The 19605-nt window shown below is 37.7% G+C and overlaps 1 protein-coding gene across 4 annotated transcripts in view; it reads right to left on the minus strand.

Annotated features, from left to right (window-relative positions):
* The window catches only part of CYTH3 (cytohesin 3), a 51204-nt gene that overhangs the window by 19141 nt on the left and 12458 nt on the right, over window positions 1–19605 (minus strand). For 3 of the 4 annotated variants that reach the window (XM_075767206.1, XM_075767208.1, XM_075767209.1), the window contains exons 2-5: window positions 5315–5397; window positions 4691–4755; window positions 4189–4255; window positions 102–220 (exon numbers count right to left, since the gene is read on the minus strand). In XM_075767206.1, coding sequence (XP_075623321.1) covers window positions 102–220; window positions 4189–4255; window positions 4691–4755; window positions 5315–5397 — 334 coding nt within the window. Of the gene's footprint in view, window positions 1–101; window positions 221–4188; window positions 4256–4690; window positions 4756–5314; window positions 5432–19605 lie in introns of those variants that run through there. The other variant, XM_010307422.2, reaches the window with a different exon arrangement.

Consider the following 19605-nt stretch of genomic DNA (forward strand, 5'->3'; position numbering starts at 1 on the left):
GAGCAGCGCTCTCATGCAGCCTGTGAAGGGGAAGGTAACTACCAAAATCCCTAAGTATACTTTGTAAACTCGAGAACAAAGTTTCAATAATTTCATTTTACCTTTCACCGAGGTAATCTCCAATTACCGTTTTATTTAATCCTTCTCCTTTATAAAGGAACTGTGCAATGTCTTCTGCAGTGTTCTGCAGGAGGTCATTTTCTATGAGAAACTGTATTCCCTAGGAAGAGCAATTCCAGAGGAAAAGGAATGTTATGGGTTTTTTCCACAAGCATTTATGTAAATACCACTCATAACATTTGGTATTAATATACTGACACAGACATATACATAGCACATTAAGAATTACATTAGCCTACAGATAATTTTTTTTAATGAAATGGTAAACAAATGTTTTTCAGTTAGATAGGCAATGTTTAGTACTGGTTTAAAGATTAGAATGAGAACATGTTTTTAAGGCTGGAAGTACTAGGTGGCAGTTTGAATCCATCAACAATAGAAATATCAAATTTTAATTGAATAATGATTCCATGTTGCTCTTTGGAGTTAATGTGTGAGTTAGCCTGTTCACGATATTGCATAAATGTCTCCAGAGACATAATCTGTAAAATCATATAATGAAGAGCTACGTAGGAATAACTTAATTACCACCGTGACACAAAATAAAACATCTGTTATAACCTACAAACTGCAGCCCAATACATCAAGCCACTACTTGCAGTGGAAGTCCCGGCTGAAGATACTGAAACCGGTTTAAAAGAGTTTATGCTGACACTGGGATTATCGGTGACTGCTGGTTGTGCTGGAACTAAACTATTCACAAAGGACTTGAACTAGACTATTCACAAAGGACTGTTCAGGAACCAGTCAAGCTTCTACCACGGAGCTTCTATCAAAGCCAGGAGGAGAGTCTTACCCTGTCCCTCAGTGGGCACTTGATCAAGCCCCTGGACTCCTATGCCTCCATACATTACTGGCCCTATAACTGGCACACTCTAGGGATGGCCAGAGAACTTTCTGCAAAGCAGTAAAGAAAGGAGACTAAGAGTTATATGAAGATTACATAAAGGACGGAAGGGATGTTATTCCAACGCTCAGCAGGTCATGAAGATATAGCTCTTTTCTCCCCCTACCACACACCCCAAAAAAGACGAAAGGAAGTAGGAGTGGCAGCTGTAAGTAACCTTCATGTCTTGGATTTCAAATATGTACAGAAGAGCTTAATAAATTATTCCAAATCTTTCCTACTAGAATAATTCATAATTTCAGAAATATCAGAAGTTTTTCAATTTCTGCAAGTGGAATATATTTCTTTTTTATTTCATTACAACTGGGAAAGCTTCCATTATTTTTTGATATAGCATAGGAGGCCCTGCAGTAACATTCAAAAAAATAATTATCCTTCTGTTTGGTTGATTCTGTTCTTTTTATAATGAAATGATTACCTGCCTGGCAAAAAAAAAAAAAAAAAAAAAAGTCCATTTTCTGACCTAATTTAACAAAGAAAATGAACTGTGATGTTATAAGGCTCAAAGATTTTTTTTAAAAGTCTGGAATGCAATTCTCTCAAAACAATTTTATCATCATCTGAAAACAATTTCAATGACAGGCTGGTATTCTGACTCTGACAACTTAATATAAGTCACTTCAGAACAGACATGATTTTGTTGCAAAGAATATATCTGTTTTAGCTTGAAGCAGAAATAGCTGGGCTTTTCTCAAAAATGATCCCTTCAAATCTTATTTGATAACTATTTGTACAAAAAATTCATTTGACTATGAAACATAATGTTTTCTCCCATACCAAGTTATTCAAAAAGCTTTCTCAGCTCTGTCAAACAGCAGAGAACCTTCCTTCTAACAAACATCAGAAACAGCAGTTGCAGATTCCCTTCTTCAACACCTGGACCAGATTATTCATGCTTAGTGTAAACAGACTGACCAAAACAGACTGACCAGAATTGTTTTTTAAAGTTGTACGAGTTACTGAAAAAGATAATGGACACGACTAGAATTTCTGTGCACAGAAGCAGATACTTTAACATACTACAAAAATCAATTTAATTTTCCTTTTTCTGGATATTTTTGTCCTTTTTAAATTATTTTTAAGATGTTGAAGAACCAGAAGTCAAATAGACAGGAAAAGGAATTTGTCTGAGACAACAACTCCAGCGTCTGGAATAAGTGGTAAAATAGGTCAGCCAAATCCCCATCAACTCCTACACTATCTTTTGTCTCGATGCAAATTTTCTTTCTGTAGACTGACAGGAGATGGAAGACAGCTGTACTAGTTTGACCTCCCCACACAAAATTCACAGCTACAGAAGTATTCAATATTCACTACAAATATTGCATAGACTTCTTTTAAAGTCAGCGCAATGAAATCTGCTTTGAATTTCATAGCTTTTACAATAACTTAACTACAAATTTTGCAGTTATTTAAACCCTGCCTTTGTCATAGAGAATTCATTTTCTGGACCCAGCACAGGCAGTACTGACTTCCAGTGCTGAGAATCTCAAGCACAGCTTTAAGTCCTCCGCACAGGGATTCCTGAAGTGTTTTACAAACTTTACCATTACAGCCCTTCCCACGGTAGCTAACTGAATCCAAACAGCAACGTATGCGATATAACATCACGTAATGGCATTAAACACAGCTATTTGGAATGAGGATTTCCTGTGTGGGGCAGGGAGAATTGCTCTACATACATGCTAGAACATGTAAAGGTCTTCAAATAAAGAAAATCACCTCACTGTGTTCCTGCTAATATGAAAACATTACGTCTCTGTTATTTGGTTTTAAAGAAGAAAACTTGGGGGTTTCAGTGCACGTATTATTACGTTCTTTCACATACCTAACTCCAGAGACCATCTTCCTTCCCACTTATGAAAGAAAAACATCCTTTTCACAGTGACCCCAAGTTAATTCTCTCAACATTAGAAGGACGTATATTTTAGCTGCCCGTAATTTAAAGTAGCAGCTGCAAACAAGATGATCTAGCTTTAAAGCAGCCAGCTACTGCAGGCCACCACTGATTCATAGACATTATTAAGAAATTACTACTGTAAGTCTGTTTACCACATTTAAATTATGTTACAGTAGCAATGCGGCTACAGCATCTATTTATAGAAACAATTTTACCCAACAAGAACAGTAACAAAAAATAGTTAACATTGGAATGAAAGCATCTGACATCATCCTGTGACTTTGCCACAAACTTCTGGGATGTGAAAGAGCTGGAGGACAACAGCAAACTATGAGAGTATTTGGGGGTATTCTGCCTTCAACAGAAATGAAGTTAGACAGTCACCAAAATGGAAAATAAAAGACATCGTCAGTAGATTAAAAAGTGTTCTACAGCTCAGAGTGCTTGAGTGCTTCTGGTAAATTGAAAACAGCCTGAAAAACAGCAGCCATCACTGTACTTGGAACATTGCAGAAAACATCGCAGACAAGCCACCAAAATGGAACCGAATTCAGTACAATTGGAAAGAAAACATGTCAAGGACAAACACAGAAAAAACAAATGCTAAACAATTTCCAAAAGACCTTAAAGAAGACTCTTCACGAATTCAAAATGGAATCTCAATTAGAAACAACAGAAGGCAGTAAAGCAAAGCAAGGAAGATGTAAAATGAAAAGTGAGGCTAAAGGTCAAATACGTCAAAGTGGCTCTTTTAAATATAATCAGGGGAGGTCTGTAAGAGAATCTGCAGGTCCCTGAATTTTCCAGAAAATTAACAATTATTTAAGAAAAATAGAGGCACTCTAGAGAACTTAACTATACTGCTTGACTAAATGCATGGTGGACTTCTTATGGCCTCACTAATAACCAAAACTTCAAAATATTTTTAGAATCATATTGGACATATCAACATAGAATACCTCTATCAGGTACAAATAATCTTTCTGCACGTCAGCTCGGTCAATATCTGGCATATTTGACTGTTGATAAATAACCTCCATTATCAAAAAAGGTTTAAGTGAAAAAAGCACACGTGACTTGCAAATGATTAGATGACTGCTTCTAATTTAACCCTCTGCTCAGTGTGTTACAGGATACACAAATAAAGCCTGTGAACTTATCTTATCAGAAACGTTTTATTAAGAAAATACGACTGTATTTGTCATAGATCATATTACAAGCAGGAACTTGATTCCTGACAAGTGGGGAAAAAATTCTCTACCTTCTTAGGGTCCATGTTGAATTTCTTCCTTCCCATGGCTATTTGCTTACTTCTTTGTGTAGTTTTGCTACACATGGAGAAAAAGAAAGAACAAGCAGTTATCAGTTGCTCTTTTACAACAACAACAACTTCTGGATGAGCTTCTTTTAATTTGTGTTTTGGCTACTTTGTATTTTCTATTACAAAAACAAGATATTCACTTTTTATGGGGGGGGGGGGAAATTATGTTACTATTTTCAATTCCTGCAAGTGACTGCAGCTTCAGAGAACTGTATCATTATCAATAGGACAGTCTAAAATACTACATTCTATCCAACATATTCTCTATGCAAAAGAATGACACACCCAAACAGGATGAAGTCAGGCTTTAAAGACTTTATAACAGACTGAATAAAGGTGATCCTATGTTTGTTTACCATGATAAAGCTATTTTTATTTTCTATTCCTGGAAGACCTGTTCCAAGGTCTTATTGAATCACGTCCATACGTTAGCATTACTTACCTTTCTTCTACACTAGTCAGATTATCAATTTCTGTCATAACCTCAGCAATTTCAAATTTTAATCTCTGCCAAAAGAAGGAAGAACAATATGTAAATCTACATTAAAACACTTTTTGAAATCATCTACCATATATTATTATGACCAATTGGGTTTTATTTTCTAATATGCTAATATTTGCTAGTCACCTAAAGAAAAGTGATGAACCTTATGGCTTTCTTAGATATTTAGCTTAAAGATTTTACCACAACTGAATGACTGTTAAACACATGGACCTGAACTCCCAGTGCACGCCCATGTCAGAGCATCAAGACCAAATTGCCATTACCAATTTCAGTATAAGATTTCTTTATTCAGATTTCTCACTCACTCCTATCCTGTATGCAAATCTGCTGTTTAGTAAGTTCTTAATTACACAAATCAAATGTGTACACGTGCACATATTGCATTACATAAATACCGAAGTTACCATTTTTGAAAGCACACAAACGATGCATAAATCCTGTTCACTATTAGCAATATTTAACTTAAGCCATTTATATGCTTTTAAAACCTAGATGCACAGTTTACTGTAACTTAATCCACTGAAGCAGTCTTCTAAGAATCTTTACAGATAAATCAATTACCTCAATATCATCAATCAGTTCTTTTTTCCTGCGACGAATATTTAAAAGCTCTTCTCTTTCTTCTAGGGAGAGGTCATCAGGCACTGGAACAGACCAAAATATACAGTCTTTTAGCATTCACAAACATACCTCATCACAGAAAACTAAAATAAACCTGATTAAGAAAAGTAAGTTTACATGAAACATCAGGGCTTTTAGTTTTGGGGGTTTTTTTTTGTAGCTAGGATCATTTTCAGAAAATAAAACACAACCAAAACCCAAACCTAATTTATTGAATTCTACTTTATAAAATCATAAGTAAGGTAATTAAATGAATGACTATGGATAGAATCTGTCTTTCAAAAGAAACCTAGACAATCAAAGGAAACTTGTTACTATATAACATTGGGTAAGATTCAGCTCTATGGCTTAACTGCCAAATTCAAGTCTGATACCATTCCAATTATTTCAGTAACAGAACAAAATTCTGCATGTAAATGAATTATGATTCAAAAAACATGACTATCTTTCAGGGAAAAAAGTCAAAGAATGGCCAAAGCTATATACAGGACGTATCCTGGTGCTGGTTTCAGATAACATCATAATTTTAGCAGTACCCCTTCATTTGGTTGCTTTGCAGATCAGAGATGTAGGTAAGTACAATACTACCAATATCCTTAACAGCAAATACTTTCCATCAGTAGGATATACAAATAAATATACAGGCAGAATCAGTTACTTAACACAGTGTATCACAAACTTATGTTTTACATAACATAATTTAAGTGAGTCTGAAGTCTTTAAGTCAATTTTAGGTTTCTCCTTGGCAATGCTAAACCAAATATGTTACCCTCTTGATACAAATTACTTGCTACGCAAGATGCAAAGGCGTTTCTGTGAACAGCTACGGCTGTCACCCACTCTGGCAGCAGCCTTTACCCTGTAGCCTCTGCCGGACACCCAGCAAACGTGAGAAGTTATTTGCACAAAACCTCTGTTTTTCTTGAGCAATTAGATTTTCCCTAGCAAGAAACTTCTTTGGACAGAGATTTCTCTCACTCGCTTGTACAGCACTAGACATCAACCACAAATATTCACCTCCTTTGCAACGATCCTATAATAACAGTTTTAATGTTACACGCTTTCTTGGAAAGAGCTCCTTAATTATAGAACAGCTTTTCCTTCTAGCTCAGTAAAATAATTATTAAGATATTTAAATGGCTCCATCCCAACAGCAACACACAACAAACGCAGTCATTTGGGATGGTCAAAGGTGTTTCTTTATGTCACACACGCGTGTAACAGACTGTAGCAACGAGATCATAAGCAAAGGTTCAGCTTGACCAGAGATTTTTAAAGACACATTTGAAACACAGCCTCTGTTCAAATCTTAATAATGAAATACATTGATTATTTTCAACATCCAGTGGTTAAGCTCCTTTCTTTTTAGGATTCAAATCATAACATAAAATCCAAATGGCAACAGATCTTGTTAGACATGAAGTAATTATGGCAAATGAACTCATTTAACTACTCCAGATACAGACATGACTAAATTACTTCCAGTTTAGGAAATGACAGTCTTCTGTTGAACGAATACCAGACTTCAGTATGTTTACCTGCTTTTTCCCTTCATCTCACCAGAAAACCACCCCCTCCTAAAAATTCCTTACATGTAAATACCATAAGATTCTTTTCACAGCAAACCTTATAAATACACATATACTCTAAGATCTCAAACCATCAAAACTCAAGAGATTTTATGACTATACGCACACTATGTACATACACATACCACAAATACTCCAATCATTTAACTGAGGACTGACAATTAAAAAAAAAAAAAAGACCGCTACCCAATGCTGATTATTAAAGAGGCAAACTGTGTATAAACAATCACTCTCTTAGCTTGGAAGTACGCTCAAGTATGCTTAAAGCATTTTTGCAGTATTACATCGGTAGATGAAATTAGATTCAATTTTTGCAGTACTAGTATTAGTAAGAGTTCTAAATTTTTTAACTTTTTGCCACAGCAGATGTTTTGGTAGCTCTCACCTTCGCTGGCAACTGGAAATACTAATCAGAACCCAAAAAGAATATAATCTTTAAGCATTAAATATTTAGAATTCATAGATGGTGCTTGATTTTTCTTCAAGCTGAGTTAAAGAAAAAATAAAATCTATGGATTAGCTGCTATCACAAACTATTCCCAAAGCAGAATGCCAGTGAGTGGTACTGCAGTTTCTTCTCCCTTACATCACTGCACAGTGAAAGCTCCTTGGGACAGGTTTGGAATATCTAGAACAACTGAAATTGCTATTTGGAGTCAACACACATTGTGACAGTTTTCTATGCTCAAGCAACCCACCAAAGAAAAGAAATCAAACACCTCAATCCTCCTACAGCACCCAAAGGCTGTCTGCTGTGTTTTCTCCTTTCCTCTGATCACAGCCACAGCAGAGAGACAACCCTCACAGGATAATTAATGATGCTGTTAGACAAAAAGGAAAGAAACTAAATGGAGCCAGACTGCCTTTTGCATTAGAAAATAACATCAAGTATCTATCTGCCAGATGCAAGACAAGAAAAGCCTGCTGGAAAAGAAGATTCTGCACTTGGAGAGCACTTAGAAGACAGCACTTAGAGAAAACTGCACATTAATGCAACATCTTTAAATAACGGTATTAATATCAGAGCCAAAAGATTCCAGTATCTTTTGATAAGAATAAAAGAACCAGGATATGACTGAGTGGGGGTTACAGTACTGCTCAGCTTCCAGAAGCTATTGACATAGTCAATATTTTACTCCCACTCACAGTACCAGCACAGAGAAGGGATGATTGACTTGTCAGGATGACTCCTAAGTGCACTGTCCTATCGTCACCATAAATTGGCAAGATATTGAAGATGTTTGCCTTATTCTCACCCTTTTATCAGTTATATATCATCACTGCCTCCCTTCTCCAGTGCTGCTGTTCATGCTGATGAGAAAACTTACCAATGGAAAAATGAACTCACAAAAAAAGAAAAAAGGTTCTTAAGAGCCTCTATGTGGCATTACAGCCTGCAACATCAGAGGCTGAAGGTGTCTGCTCCAGGAGGCTATGTGACTTTTGTCTATTGTCCCTGTTGTTCCGATTCTCTGTCTTAAAATAAAATTTAACAATATTTCTGTATTTCAATGAAGACTTTTGAAATATTAACATTGGAGGATGTGCCTACCTTAACTGAAAGGAAAGAAAGAGTGGAACATACAGAATCACAGAATGGTTTGGGTTGGAAGGGACCTCAAAGATCATCTAGTTCCAACCCCCTGCCATGCATATCCAACTGCAGCTAAAACCAACCGAACAAAAAAACCACTAACACAAAAGGGCACCTACCACTAGTTAAACCTTTTCCTTACAAGTAAAGAAAAGGAAGGATCTACTCTGCGTTTTTCACATCAACTATTCATCACTTTTCAATGATCCATAATGATTCAAAACCACCTAGAAAACATTAAAACCCCCTACATCCTACTTCTAAATGGATAAAACGTTTCCTCAGTGGCAGACTCAAATGGCAATCAGTCCATCTAACTTGAGCACGAGGTGCCTTATGCAACCTCCGATCCAGGGACCACAGAGAGAGCCTGAAAATAATTTTCTTTGGAAAGCAAAGCTGTAGAGCTGTGGTGCCCAGGTGTACTTAGACATTGGAAAAAGCACTTTCAATATTTCCAGTTTGAAAAGAAAAATATTAATGTTATTTATACAAAAAATTTGAAAACCACAGTTGAGATGTTTGGCGTCAAGGCTGATGTTAGACTCATGGCAAGCAAACGGGAGATCAAAGCTGGCCGACGAATAACAACAGTGCATTAAAACATCTTTACAGTCCTAAGCAAATATTGCATATACATGACAAGTGATGATCTGCCCTGGCAGGACTCCTTCCACAAGCCACCTTTTTGACTTCAGCAGCTAGAACACTTCTGGTTTTTCTAACCTTGTGTTCACTAAAGCCTCCACACAGAAGAGTTCATAGAATGCGTGTTATGTATTTGTTCTGTATGACAAATTTTCTAACTGTCCTGAGACATTTCCAAATTTTTTGTCTCTCACCAATCTAAACACAAAGTAGACAGGATGGGAGGAGTTAGAGTGAACATTTAAATACTAAGAACAAAAGCTTCTCAGTATAGTGAACAAACTGCACCTGCAGCATGCTTTCATGCTATCTTCTAATCTTTAAATAAAGAAAACGTTCTAATGTAAGGCATTTGCGTGAAAACCTTTTCGCTTACAGGGAGAGCGTTTCCTTTTGCTAAAACTTCAGAGTTTCAGCTACTTCTAAATAGAAAGTCATATACCTACTGATACTTTATTTAAGAGGAACAAAGTTGTTGAAAGTATAAATTATCTTCTTGGCCAAGTAGTAAGAGAGATTAAAACATATCACCATATATGTTGCTACTCCTACTACCAATAGAAAAAAAAAAAGAAGAAAAAAGAAAAATATATATTCTGATTTGGCCTATCTCTGTTCAATTACTGTAACAATGTACATGTAGTTAAATGAATTTCCTGTAAACAAACACTTACTGGAACACACACTTTTAATACAGGTTTGTTTACTCTAAATGTGTTAGAAAAAAAAGCAAAGAAACAAAACCCAAACTGTAGCTTGCCACAGTAATCAGCGTATTGTCCTGCAGTTGCAGTGTCACTTCGCTGAATAATTTTCCACTACTGACAACCCAAGTACAATATCCAAACAGGGGCATTAGCCCAGAACTCTGACATTTATGAAGACATAAGAAGCATTTTTGAGCAAGCAGGTACCAAAAAAAGAAAGGTCTTCTCCAAATTGAGAAAGAACTGCAACAGATCAACTCGCAAAGAAAGTCCCACAGGTTAATGAAAATAGGAAGCAAATCCCATAATAGGAGACAGAAGTCTAGTACTTTCCAAGTCCATATCCCTGATACCTTCACCTTTTTCAGATGCAAAAACTAAATCCTTTCCAGCCCTTCAGTGGTATTACATGAACCAAAACTCATGTGTTTAATTTTTTTTTTTTTTTTTTTTTTTTTTTTTACTTATTAGCCTTTCTATCAGCAGTCACTGGCCAAGGTGTAAAGCAATCTCACTCCATCTCTTCAGAGCTCAGTCTCTCAGGAGGACACAGTATAATAATCCACAGCCAGCAGAAAGCAAACATCTAGTAATATCTAACGATAGATAAAACACTAATTTTGTAACTCCACTTATGAAGCAACACAGCTCCCTGACTCTCATTGCTCAACTAACTTTTTGGTTTCACAAAGATAAATATTTTCCTTCTTCCGTGTCAGCCCCAAATTGGTGGTCTTAAGTATTTCCATTCCAAGCAAAGAACAATTAAATGAAATTGAATTTTGCTGCAACTGAAACATCTTGCAAGTGTAAAGATATTTATACAATGCATGGCTTAAAACTAAACAAACCTATCCTCACCCATACACAGAATGGGTAGACATGTTTCTTCTGGCCTTTAAAATAATACACATTCATCTCTGAGAACAAATCTGATTGTCTCAGGACATTTGCCTCAACGGATATTCTCAGGCTATTCTCTCTTCCTTTCCCCCTACATGCTCCCTTTTTTTAAACTTAATTATAGGAACATTTTCCAGCTTTCAGACAAGATGTATAAACAAAGCTGTGACCACTTGTGGCTATTAAAAATTCCATAGAAGTTTTTGTAGGAGGACATCCTCCTGAATAGATTTATTTCACAGTGCAAAAGCAAACTGTATCTGCATTAAATTTAATCAGTACAACAAGCTGGATTAGGTTGCTTCCTTCTTCTAACTACCTTACAGCATTAATCTTTGCTATTTAGTCACTGCTGAATATGTTCTAGCGTAGGAGCGATCACACTTCCCATTAAGAGGGAAAATAACCCTGTACACAATACCCTTTCACATACAAAAATTACCAGTCAGTGGTATGAGGAATTTAGGACTGAGTCCATGGCTTGCAGAGTCATTCTGAGAGTTTTCAGTCACGAGGGACAGTGTGGCCAGAAAGCACAGTAATGGTGAAACCCAGAAGAGAATCTCAAACTCACATCCATCGTTCTCGTTGTTTAGCTGCTGGAAATCCCACCATTACAAGATGTTCCTGAAAACAGTTTTCACTCTAGGATAAGGAGATACTTTACAGGGAAGTTATAGTTAAGATACTGTCCCTTTTGGGCTTCTAATAAGGGGGGGGGAAGCCTAACAATATAAATCCTATTACCACATGAAAATATGTTTTCAGGAATTTAGAGGAACAGTTTCCCTCTGACATGAACCACTACATCTTTAAGTTTTGGGGTTTTTTTTATTTCCACTGCAAGGGATGTTTAATTACATGGTGATTCACATTCATCACCTTTTTTTTTTTTTTTTTTGAAAGAACAAACAAAAGTATAAAAAATTGGAAATATGAAACACATTTTTATTCTATACAGAAAACAGCATGGTAACTGCACAACCAAGTCTGAAATCATTTCTTGTAAAAAATAAACAGTATTTATGATAATCCATAAGAATTACTTCAAATAAGGCAAGATTATGTTTTTGACCTGGTCAGAAATAGCCATGTATAATTTAATTAGTGTTAACATCCCTAGTCAAGCAGAAAGTAGGCAGTTCCAAAATTGTGCAAAATCAGGGTCCAGATAACAGATTTGGGGCGGGGGGGAGGAATCCAGTCCATGCATTTCACCTGCCTCCAAAAAAACGTGGTTTCAGCTGTCACACACAGAAGAGAGCTGCCTCGCCACAGTACCTGCAAATATGCTTCTGTCTGTGAAGTATAAACGCCAGTAAATGTATTTCTTGAACCTGACGGAACAGGAGTTTACAGTAAACTATAGTGCATGTATCCGTACAAACTGTGTATGTAGATAACATGAGCAACAACAGCCTTGAAGTGGAAAGTGTACAAAGGCTTTCCATAGCTCTCACCTGACCTGCCTAACCCTCGCTGCTAGCTATTACTTGCCCTTCTTAATGGCACTGAAGCACAAATAGATGCTTTACAACAGCTTTCAGATCTTTGCCTTGCTATATAGATATGCCCATAGGAAGGACTGCAGACACCTACCTTGGTTCCTAGTTACGCCACTGACACAGATATTTGCCATTTGAAAGCAGTGTTTGTTTAAGTTAATGAGTTTTTCTTTTGTACTGTCCATGCTCCACTATTTTTATGAACAGGCAGTACTGAAGGCCACAATTACATTTTATTTACCTCCTTTACATCATATATATTCAATAATGTATTTTATTTCATCACTTTGATGTGTTTCCATTAGGAAGCCAAGTGTTTTGCAACAACCAAGTAAAAGAACCACCTTCAAGCAAATAAAGGAGCATCGCTTGGAGAAACAAGAAAAATCACATGGGGACCAGCTCTGAGCGAAGTTTCACAGGTGGCGAGTTGGTACCGGCTCCCATATGTTCCTTCACTGCTTTGCCACTTGCTGCTCCTGGGTACACAGTCCTGCCCAGATCCCATTTTTTCTGGGTTGTTTTTTGCCACTTTAGTAGGCCAAATGGTTTCACTGAGGGACCACAGAACTGCCCAAGCCAGCGCAACAGGCGGAGCAGAAACCCCCGGCAGCAGGGAGGTACAGGGGGTACCAGCCCCCTTACCGTCAGCCAGCCCTAAAACCAGCTTAGCTCAGCCCCCAAACCCCACCCTTACAGGCTTTATTCTCTAAATCCTGAAAGTAGTTCAACCTGATATTAAAAATAGATAAGTGTGGATTTCCTTTTAGGAGCATTTTTCTTTTGAAGTCTCTACTCTTGCTTCAAGATCAGAAGATGCTTCTAGGCCAACTTTTCTTTTTAAAATATGTAAATACAAATTACTGAATATGAAAAGAAAGCTGCGTTTAACTTAACATTCTAAGTCTCTTACCCAAATACATTAATACTCACATTAATAATATAAAGCGTTAAAATATGCATGGCCATGCATATTTAAGAAGTGCAGGAAAATTTTATGCTAGCTAATGTGGAAATGATAAAGGGAGATGCTGGCCACACCATAGTGGTATGTGTTTTGGAGGGGGTTATGAACAGATGAGCACAGATACAGCTAATACTATCTAAGGTAACATGTGCCTTCATTAGCATCAGTTACCAATTATTGTTCAAGAAATCTGGTGAATCACCATTCTGATTACAGCTTTATAGTGATACGCTGTCACTTATACTATCATCTTAACGTTATAGCTCTCTTTCAACAAGGAAAACAGTAACATCGCAGTAATGTGGGACAAATGTAATACTTCACAGTGCCAAGCACGACAAGCAAAAATGCACAGTCTTGCATTGTCTTGCTGGTTTAGGGACAGTGGTGCATTTATACTGCCTTAAAATTTTCTTACTTGGCTTTCAGCTTTTTCACAAAATCATTGCATCTGATTTATTTTCCCTACAGCAAATAATGGGGAGGGGTGATCAGACTCAGCTTTGTGCAGTAACACCACCAGTATATATACAGATATTACCCTTCCAAAAATAGGAGGCCTCAAGCCTTTTCTTCACACTATATCATCAGATCAACAAAACACTGTCAAACAGAATCAAATTTTCTGCCCCCCCCCCATGTATGCTGCAAGGCAGAGTCTCACAGATAAATAATTTTGGGAGAGCTCAGTAGTAATTTTCTCCCTACGGAGCACTCATGCATGCAAAACTGGTGAAACAAGTAGGTAGGTTACTTGATGCTACAGCTAAAAATCAAATAAATTTTCTCTGATGTTTGCATCTGAAAGCCTTTCCTTATAGTATATTACAGTAAGCATAAACACAAAATTTATTCTTTATAGAGTAAAAGCCTGCAAATTCTGAATTTTTTTTTTTCTCATTTTCATGGCAAGATCTAGGTGACAAGAAATTTTAGGATCCCAGAGTGAGAGAATGATCCAGCAATAATGCCAGGAGAGACCACGGGTAACAGCTGATGGCAAATAATATATCCACTTGCAATGCAGAACCAACAGCCACTTTTTAAGTGGGAGTCTTGGGAAGGAAATCAAGGTTTCCCCTCAGCATTATCTAGAGGGTGAAAGGAACAGATCACCATGCCAAGTATGCACAGCATAGCTAAGTGACACATTAAAGATATCATGTATTTAATTGAAACCCTTCATTCATTCCAGTGCAAAGAAAGGGCAACAAAAGAGCAGTGATTTTGCTCGCCTGCAGCAGGAAGAGAAAATTCTGAAATTAAAAAGCGCAGATGGAACAGCCTTCCAAGAGTAAGATCTTTTAAGCCATAGAATAGAAGCAGCACATACCTTTTAACTTGAGGCATTTATGATTTTGCCCACTAGAAGTGTAATGTATTACTACACAGAATTACCCAAAGAATGGGATGGAAAGGGACTGGATGGTCCCATGACTAATTTCTACAACGGTGCTGTTCATTTCTGATTGAGCCAAGCATACAGGCAATGCTGACAGTTTAAACAACTGCAAGATGACAAAACTTCAGGTAAGCAAGCTTTAATGGATTTCCACCAAGTCTTCAGCAGACTGACATTGTTATATAATAGGAAGACATTGTCTAGTTCAAATCCAGATCAGAAAATTGGCAAAGAATACCCACCTTTGCAAGTTATACTATATTCCCTTTTCATGTAAAATGGAAAATGGTTAGCACTGGACTACCTCCAGTCCATCAACCATCACCAAAGGCGCTCTACTCTAAGGGAACAAAAGTGACCCTGTATGTACTCTTCAACTGACCAACATGGGAGAGTGATCAGCTGACAGAAAGCAGGTTGAACAAGTGGAAGCCCATACAGATGGGGAAGCTGGATTGCTTGAACTACTGCTGCCACTGACCAGGATTTGGCTCTGTGTTCACTGCAGAGGGTCGGGATGATTCCTAGCAACTCTGCAGAGTGAGAGACAAAATTTAAACTACTGACAGGAGGGCAAATTCCCCTCTGTCGACTCCTTTTCCTTATCAACCAGGACACAACTCTCCCTCTCCCAACAATCCCAAGGAGTATGTGTGGATGAAAAGGAAAGCAGGGATACTCCATCTCATGCTGGCACATAACTCCCAGTAGTGTCTGTGAACAACTGGACTAACCACAGATGTCCTACTGCCAATCTAGACGGCTTTCAGCTCCAGGATCCAAGCATCTTGGACCAAGGATGGGACAACTCTTCCTGAAAGCAGAGATCATTTCATCATCTCTTGGGTGAGGAAGAGGCAAACAAGAACACACTGATCCCTTCAGCTTTTGAAATGTTATGAGAAGGAAAAAACAAAATTATAGCAATGTGTTTCAGCTTTGCCCTTAGAAAACAGCTGTGTTTCCCACAGCACCCCCAGTTACTGGGGAAATGGTTGGCTGGCGTGCACCTACATTTTTTCCTAGGATAGACCCTGGAAAAAAGACTCAAAAAGCAAACACACCAGAGTAGTAGCAGACATTCCTGTCAGATCCATTTCAAGTAGCAGCATGGAAAATTGAGAGGAATGTCGCCGAGCAGCTGCAGGGGGGTCCCAGAGCCCAGCCCCTGCGGCTGGCCGCCAGCAATACCTTCAAATCCAGCCCAAGATTCAGGCACAGCTCATCAGACCTATCGTGTTCCCAGCAAAACACGTGGAGCTCAGACAGTCTGTCACAAATTTCCAGTAACATTTACTCTCGGCAATAAGGGAGCTGCTCACTGTACTTCACTCATTAATGAGAGCATTAGCCCATTACTTAGGATTGGTGGCTGTTTCTAAAGCACACAAATCCAATTTTCAGAAAAAGCAAGGCAAAGTTCATCTTTCCCCTTCCCCCACCACTGCCTGACACAGTTCTGGAGTTAGATTTCAGAAACAAAATTTATTGCAGAAGCTTCCTATTTATTCATTTTCCAAGATCAGTTGCACACTGAAAGATGTGGAGCAACTGCCGGATTTGAAAGCAATCTTCGTTCCATGAAGAACGTGTCCAAAAGGCAGCCACAGTGTGCCATATAGGACTGCTCACCTACCAAATAACTGCTCAGGCAGCATTTACCTTCCCCCAGAACAAGACGAATTCCAGGATACACAACGTTGTACACAATGTGATGCCCGATGCTGTGAAAGCCTTCAAAGTCCCTGCAGTCTCCATCAAAGAAGTAACCCTGATCCCTGCCATGGAAACCGTTGAGCTGCAGAACTTGGAGAGAAATGCACTGTAGGTAATAGAGTATTTTACTTCTCGGCCATCTCAGGCTTGAATTGCTCCAGCTTCTTGCTATTACATCAACAGGCCCATTGGCCACGTGCCCTGGAGCCTGAGAGGGCACTAAGGGAGGTCACATTTATTCAAAGATTTGTTAGTGAAGGAGTAGTAAGGCTTAGTTTAAGATTGTAAAGTATTTTCAGATTCCTTAGGAAAGGGTATATTTAGCTTTTGTGAAGTGTTGGTTGCCATCGCACCATGAAACAATTAGCTTGACAGGTCACTAATCCAGATATAAAAGAGCTTTTTATCTGGTCCACTGATAAGAAGTTTGCTGGATGGATCCACTTACTGGAAGGTCAAACCCCTGGTCTCCCATTCTTTGCTTGGCAAAAGACCATCGGCAGTTCACAGCAAATCTGGCTCACCGTACTTCCAAAATAGAGCACATTCTGCATACACTTGAATCCTTGTAAGTGCAGACATAAGTTCTATGTTACAAAAAGAAAGATTTTTCATACTCCAAGCAGACCTTCTGGCATTCTGATCAAAAACTCATTTGAATAAATACATTCTTCCTCTTTCAACTTTCCCTAACAGTTTCAGCCAGATCTGCTAAAATATTACATTGCCCTTTCTAAGCTGTTTTTTCTGCCCGATGCTGGCAAAATCACTGCATTCCTTCCAGAGATCAGTGAAAAATAATCTGCACATATAATCTTTTGTACTTTATTTTCAAATAATAATTTTCTCAGCTAAAAACAAGAAAAAACCCATATCCCTACAACTTCAAAGATCTAAGCAATTTAGTTTTATTACTCTCGCTGTCTCTGACTTAAACCATATAAAATTGAGCATTATCCCTGAAATGAATAGAGATTTAAAAACTTTAAGCAACTAACTGGCATTCAACCCTCAACCTCTTTTTAAATCCACCAGCTCGTGCTGCTCCTATTAATAAACATTCTTTCTCAGATTTCCACTCCATCCTGCCATGCTCAAATAGGAAACATTTTTGTGGACTGGGAAACAATTGAGTGGGACCAAATGCTTTAGTTCTACCACCCCTCAACATGACACAAAAGGTAACAATAAAAGATATCACTTCCTAAATGAGTAAAACCTATAGCAAATCATTATTTTTTCACCTGCAGATACCAGGTTCATAGACAATGTAGTTATATGCAGGCTCTACTAAGCACGTTCCCAAGGAGTTAGTCTCTTCTTCAGGGCAGTGCTCTACCTGGTATGAGCTTTCACTATACAAAGAAACTTTGTATAAGGCTGAAAAAATTCTGACTCATATTAACATACTTGCAACCATCCTAAATTTGCCTTAGGGCAATCAGAAATACCAGGTTGTAACTTCTGTTAGGCAGTCTGTAGCAACAGTGTCTACAACTCTGCCGAAACAGCCTGCACAAAAAGTTAAAGAGAAGACTTGTTAATGCAGTTTAGAGATTCTTCCGTATTTCACGAACGCGGACAATACAGCAGTGACTACAAAACACCTGGAGAACATCATTCACAGATAAACACTTTATTGTTTTAAGTAGTTCTCAATCACTGAGAAAAATGGTTGGTGATAAAAGTGGTGGCACTATTAAGCAATGATTTTTCTCACCAACAATCGTCTAATCCTGACAGCATACATCTAGACAGGCAGCAGTCTACAGTCCACTTCAAAATTATACAAAAACAAGTTCTAAGAGATTCTTCAATACAGCACGTGTCCCACCATCTCTTTAATGTCTTAATGAATTGGACCTTAAAACTTTGTTGGAATACTTGAAGCTCGACCAGAACACCTGAGTGCCATGCCCTAGTGAAGCTGCCAGCATCTCTAAATGGCCAGAAGCTAGTCCTGAAAGATTACATTTTGATCTTTTAAAGAAAAAAAGTCAACAAAAATCACCGTTACACAAGTTTTTAATCAGGCTGTTAGATTCCATTAGATCTGACTGCAAGTATTTTATCGTGAAGGTTTCCAACTGCTAAAACAAATGGAAGCATCTAGTTTTTTCTTTTTCCTGAATTCTTCCACAGTTGTACCTTAAAAAAGGTCTTATCATATGCCAAAGAACCTCAACACATAATTAATTACAAACTAACTATCAATGGAAGTCTAACTATCCTGCATTATCCTAGCTAAGAGCTTCTGAAAATAAAATCTTACCATAAATTTTCCATTTTAAATGCCAGATCGGTCACTAATGAAACTGAAAATTATTTTCTACTGATTTAATGATGATGTACATGTTTTCACTAAATACTGCAGCATGCAACTTTGTACGGCACGTATAATGTGCTCATGCTAAACAGATGACATAGTTTCCATAAGAATTAGTAGCAATGGAAAATGACAACTTATACAGACCCGCAGAATATAATCACGACATTGTTCATTAATGCCTGCCACCACTGTTAACTCTATTCCAGAAAGTCTCAAGAGGAAGCTAGATATAGTAGCAGAAGCTGATGAACTTCCAGCTGCAAGGGGGTGGAGAGAAAGGAAGCAGACTGATTAATTGAATAGATTTATTGTATGCACATATGCTATGTTAAAACCCTGTATCTACTATAACATAATTTTTTTTTTGAGTCATTTGACTGTTCACAATTCAAATACAGGAAAATGCTATCAGGCTAACATGTGTTTGTTCAGCAGGAAACCCTTTCTTCAAAATGTAAAATGAGGTAGAGAAAAGCCAAAACTTTGCTAGAATCATCATACTATTATTTCTCATATGTGAGAAGGAACTTTTGATGTTCTCCCCTCACGTTAGAAAAATCATCTCTTACATCCATATGAGCTCCAGAGAAAAATACAATGTAGTAACAGTTGAAAAGCAATGTTCTCTCTCTCACAGGCACAAGACATTATTATACTACTTTCTTCAATTTAGCTGGCAGTGTTATTCTCAAGCCATGAATATTTTCTGAATTTTCCTTACATCATGAATACAGCTAAAGCACCTCGAAGCAAAACTGTAAGCAAAGTTTCTGATTCTAGCTGCTCTATTTTAACAGTCTTTGACATTGGCAGAGTCTACATACAACCAATTTTGCAAAATGCACTGTAAGTTGACCTGTACTTCAAGAAG

Source organism: Balearica regulorum, chromosome 15 (genome assembly GCF_011004875.1).
Source record: "Balearica regulorum gibbericeps isolate bBalReg1 chromosome 15, bBalReg1.pri, whole genome shotgun sequence".
Taxonomy (NCBI): domain Eukaryota; kingdom Metazoa; phylum Chordata; class Aves; order Gruiformes; family Gruidae; genus Balearica; species Balearica regulorum.